The sequence below is a fragment of the Orycteropus afer genome, unplaced genomic scaffold, assembly GCF_000298275.1.
Source record: "Orycteropus afer afer isolate SDZICR_OR568_19922 unplaced genomic scaffold, OryAfe1.0 scaffold00622, whole genome shotgun sequence".
In the NCBI taxonomy this organism is placed as follows: Eukaryota; Metazoa; Chordata; class Mammalia; order Tubulidentata; family Orycteropodidae; genus Orycteropus; species Orycteropus afer.
This window is the reverse complement of record NW_006922209.1, coordinates 1,191,345-1,197,104: the sequence shown is the minus strand read 5'-3', so window position 1 is coordinate 1,197,104 and position 5,760 is coordinate 1,191,345. Positions and strand designations below refer to the sequence as shown.

The 5,760-nt window shown below is 40.9% G+C and overlaps 1 protein-coding gene across 1 annotated transcript; it reads left to right on the top strand.

Annotated features, from left to right (window-relative positions):
• Positions 1-425: 425 nt before the first annotated feature.
• LOC103210520 (olfactory receptor 4D6-like) lies at positions 426-1,446 on the top strand. Its single transcript, XM_007956438.2, has one exon. The coding sequence runs from the start codon at positions 502-504 to the stop codon at positions 1,444-1,446; it is 945 nt and encodes a 314-aa protein (XP_007954629.1). The 5' UTR covers positions 426-501.
• Positions 1,447-5,760: the final 4,314 nt, after the last annotated feature.

Below are 5,760 nucleotides of genomic sequence, written 5' to 3'. Positions count from 1 at the left end.
TTGTAGAAATGGGCCATAATTGGTCTATCTCCATCTAGTTAGGATAGTTAGGAGCTCTGGTAGCACAGTGCCTAAGGCACTTGACTGCTCACCAGAAGGCTGGCGGTTCAAACCCACCAGCCACTCCTCGGAAGGAAGGTTGGGCAATCCTACTTCTGTAGTGATACTGCCTCGGAAAACCAAGGAGGGGTCGCTATTAGTCGGGGCCTACTCGACGGCAAAACAACAACAACAACCATCTAGTTAGAATAAGGACACAGGATGCTTGAGTGTAATGGTTCTTCCTGTCAACCTAGGAAAGACGAATCGTCAGAGTAAAGAATTTCCAGTACACAAAAGGAAAAGCACTAGACCACTTTATTGGAGTAGTCATAATAATAATCTGTATGCTGAAAAAGCCTTATAACAGTATAAAATAATTGATAGTGCTAACTCATGACAACATACTCCTAATGCTAACATCTCTTCTCTCAGGGAAGACCTGAAATAGTCTTCCCCACCATGATCCAGGGCAACCACACCCATGTGAAGGAGTTTGTCTTCCTGGAACTCACTCACATCCATGAACTGGAGTGTTTCTTGTTTGTGGTCTTCTTTCTTGTGTATGTAATAACAGTGTTGGGCAATTTCCTCATTGTAGTCACCATCACCTGTGAGTCCCGACTCCACACTCCCATGTATTTTCTCCTGAGGAACAAATCAAGCCTGGACATTGTTTTTTCATCCATCACGGTCCCCAGGTTCCTGGTGGATCTTTTATCGAAGAGGAAGACCATCTCCTACAATGGCTGCATGGCACAGATCTTTTTCTTTCACTTTGCTGGGGGAGCAGATGTTATTTTCCTCTCTGTAATGGCCTATGACAGGTACCTGGCAATTGCCAAACCCCTCCACTATGTGACCATTATGAGGAGACAGGTATGGATGACCTTGGTAGTGGCTTCCTGGATGGGGGGTGGTCTGCATTCAATTGTCCAGATGGTTCTGATGCTCCCACTCTCCTTCTGTGGCCCCAACATTCTGGATGCCTTCTACTGTGATGTGCCCCAGGTGGTAAAACTGGCCTGCACTGACACCTTTGCTCTGGAGCTTCTATTGATCTGTAACAATGGGCTAATGGTCCTATTGGGGTTCCTACTGCTGCTGGGATCCTACAGTGTTATTCTGCTGATGCTGCGATCTCACTCTGGGGAGGGGTGGAACAAGGCCCTCTCCACCTGCACCTCCCACATCCTGGTGGTGACTCTCCACTTTGTACCGTGTGTTTACATCTACTGTTGGCCCTTCATTACACTGCCCATGGACACAGCCATAACTATCAATAACACAGTCATCACCCCCATGCTGAACCCCATGATCTACACACTGAGGAACCAGGAGATGAAGTCAGCCATGAGGAGACTCCAAAGAAGGTTTCAGTCTTCTGAGAGCAATAAACTAGGTTGAGGGAATCAGACTGAGACTGGAAACCTATTTTTCCCAAACTTCTAGCCTAAAGGTAAGAGACAGCTGTTTCTTTTCTCATTAGTCATTTCCCCATAGATGCTCAAGACCACTCAACCCTATTACTGTTGTGGTTAGCTATGGTAAAGTTATCACCTGCTCATGGGGACCCCTGCACAATGGAAATGCTATCTGACCCTGCATTATTCACATGATAGGTTGTGGATCAGACCATAATGATTTTGGAAGTAGATCACCAGGCTTTTCTTCCTAGTCTGTCTTACTCTGGTGTACAGCTCTTTTACTTCATCATTTCTTCCATTTGCTTTAACTATGTTCAACAGCAATTTTCACAGACATGCTGAGGACCCTCCTCTCCTCTCCCTAAGGAGTAAAGAAGATCCTTACTAGATCCTGACTCTTAAAACCACATGTAATTGCAACTCCATGTAACTCAAAGGATGGACTTTGCATCACTGAGTAGAATATCTGAAATAATATGTTTTATTTGTAAAAATACTTTATATTATGTTTCTCAGATGCTTTCCTGACATTAATCTCTATAAATCATATAACTATGCCTATAACTTAATGATAAATACAATTTATATTATAAATTTATGTGTAGTTTTTTTTCTTTATTTTTAACTTTTTATTGTGATTTTGGTGAAGATTTGTTTTTATTTTTATAGCACATTATTCTAAGGAGCCTGGTAAGGTAAGTAGGGAGACTTCAGTGGGGAAACCTCATACAAAGAAGCTTGCTGTTATTTCTGAAATGCAGAAGACATGTTCGTTTCCTACAGCACCTTTGAAACACATGTCAAGAGAAACAGGATAAACATAATGAAGAGCAGCTGAAAGGCAATTGAATAAATATGGCTTTAAACTTTCTGTAATTAAAAAATAGTCCATCTAAATGTAAAAACAAAAACTATAAAGTTCATCAAAGATAAATTAGGGACAAACGTAGGGGCCCTGATTTACAGCATAAATAGACTATCAAGCATAGCCCAAAATGCACAGGCAGTAGGAGAGAGACTAGATGACTACGACCGTTTAAAAATTAAATTCTTAGGTGCATGGAAAGACTTCTCCAAAAAGTTGAAAAGAAAACCTACAGATTGGGAAAAAAATATTTGGCTATGACATACCTGGCTTATCTCCAAAACTTATAGAAAACTTCAACACTTCAACACAAAAAAGACAAACAATCCAATTCAAAAATGGGCAAAGGACATGAACAGACACTTCACTAGAGGAAATACGCAGGCAGCCAATAAACACATGAGGAAATGGTCACAATCATTACCCACTAGAGAGATGCAAATCAAAACAATAATGAGATACCATCTCATCCAGCAATAGCAAAGTTCAACAAGACAGAAAATAACAAATGTTGGTGAGGTGGCAAGGAGATTGTAACTCTCATACACTGCTGGTGGGACTGCAAAATGGTACAACCATTGTGGAAAATGGTATGGCATTTTTCTCAAAAAACTAAAAACAGAAATACCATTTGATCCAGTAATTCCATTATTAGAAATATACCCTAAAGAGGTAAAAGACAGGACATGAACAGACATATGCACACTCATGTACATTGTAGCACAGTTCACTATAGCAAAGAGATGGAAACAACCTAAATGCCTATCAACAGCTGAATGGATAACCAGATTGTGGTACATACACACAATGGAATACTATGCAACATTAAAGAATAATGAAGAATACATGAATCATCTCACAATGTGGATGAATTTAAAGGACATCTCACTGAGTGAAATAAGTCAATCACAGAAGGACAAATATTGTACAAGTCCATTATTGTAAAAAGTCAAGGAAAGGTTTACTGAAGGAAGGAAATTCACTTTGTTGGTTACTGGGAATGGGAGGGAAGGGAAGGGAAATTTTTGGACTAGTTGGGGGTCACATGTAGATTTGGGTGAGAGGAGGGGTGGTATGGAAAGAGTCTGTGACCAGCATGGTGACACTGGGGAAAGGAAAGACACAGAAACATGCACAAAAGATATACACAACAGAGGCAAATACTATTACATGCACAATACTCTATTATCACTGGCACTAAACACCAGGCTACAGGTAAATGCATAGACAGGTGAGAAGATCAGGTGGGTGTAGGCAAACAGGAATACACCCTAGAACAAGGATGGATTTGGCTGAAGATAATCTTACACATGCACTTGTGCTACAAAATTATCCACATACATTATAGAAGCAACAGAAGACAGGGTTGGAGTAGTCTCTCAAAGACAACCAAACACCATGAGAGAAAGAATCACTGGGCCTGTGGGCTAGGGACCATAGTCTCAGGAGACATCATGCTCAATTGGCACAATATAGTACCTACAAATCTTGTTCTACATCCTACTTTGGTGAGTAACAACTGGGGTCTTAAAAGCTTTCAAGTGGCCATCTAAGATGCAACTATTGGTCTCTCATCTAGAGCAAAGAATAGTGAAGAAAATCAAAGTCTCTGGAAACAATTAGTCCAAAGACAAGATGGACCACAAGGACCTCAGCCTACACGCCGCCAACACCAGAAGAACTAGACGGTGCCCGGCTACCCATGTCAACTGCTTAGAAGAGGATAAAAACTGGAGATCCTAGAGAAAGTGGGAGGAAAAATGTGGACCAAATTCAAAAACACAAAAATGACCAGAATTACTGGATGGATAGAGACTTGTGGAACCCCTGAGACTACAGCCCTGGTTACCCTTCAGGTCTAGACATGAACTCACTTCCATGGATTGTCTCTCAGCCCAACAGTCGAAAGGCCTACATGCAAAACATCTACCCCATAGCGATACCCCCACCTACTCTATGGAGATGCACCCCTTGATCAATCAGCCATGAGACACCAGAGGGACAGCATTCACATGGAAAGAAAGCTGGACAGAAAGGAATGCATAGATAAGAAGCGCACAGGGAGTGGGTAGCCACAAGGAAGAGAGGGAAGGAGAGTTTTTATGTTTGGGGATGATAATTGGGGCCATGAAATCAAGTATGCATGAACTGTTGAATATAAAATAAATCTGTTTTGTAAATTTGCACTCCAACCATAATGTTGTTGTTGTTGTTATGTGCCGTCGAGTCGGTGCCGACTCATAGCGACCCCTCCTTGGGTTTCCGAGGCAGTATCACTACGGAAGTAGGATTGCCCATCCTTCCTTCCGAGGAGTGGCTGGTGGGTTTGAACCGCCAGCCGTCTGGTTAGCAGGCAAGTGTCTTAGCCACTATGCTACCAGAGCTCCTCCAACCATAATAGTAAATAAATAAAAATAAAATAGTCCATCTGGTATGAATATTTCTCCAACTGGATGTTTGAATAATCATGATGAATCTTTTATTGGAATTTGATAGGTTTTCTCTTTTTTTTTCAGAGATCTCATAGTAACTCAGTGAGGCAGTTAAAGTGGATCTTATTATCCCTAATTTATTATTAATTAAATGAAGTACAGAGACATGACGTGCTTTGTCCAGTCTCACGTAGGATACTGATAGCACACAGTCTAGTAAACTGGTTGACTGACCAGCCTGTGAAACAGAACTTCTCAGGTCAAATATCATTTTGACCATTACTGTCTGTGTGACATTGGACAAGTTATTTAACCTCCTGTGTTTCTGTTTCCTCATCTATGAGCAGAGATGATAATAATACTACCCATCTCATGGACTTTTGTAAAGATGAGTTAATGTACAAGGTGAAAAAAAAAAAAGCCTACCAACCTATTATGACTACACTGTTTTCTCAAAAAGCATGAGGAGTTGAGAAATACCTAGATTGTATCAACCAGTATTGAAATGATCCTCATGGTATTCAGAGTCAACTTTAATTAATGCAGCATTTTCCAACATAGGTTCAAATGGATAAAAACATTTCAAAGCTACACCAAGGAAGATAGACATTGGTGATGACATCATTTGGAAAACCCAGGGAAAAGCATCCTTCATTTCAGGTAGGACACAGACTTGACATAGGATGGTGAAGACAGTAATTACCACACTCACTTCTATATCTCATGTAAGTCCCAAAGCATTTTTGCTTAGTGTATCTTTTAATCCTCATAACTACACCAGAATTGTGCCCTAGCTTAGAAGGCCCTACGTAGCAACAATACTGAATCCATACTGAAGACTGTTGTCTTTGATCTGAATCAGTAAGTGCTTCAAGTCCTCTTCCCTTTCAGCAAGAAAGTTTGTGTCTTCTGAATAACACAGGTTGTTAATGAGTCTTCGTCCTCCAATCCTGATGCCGTGTTTTTCTTCCAATCTTGAAGCCAGCTTCTTGGATTA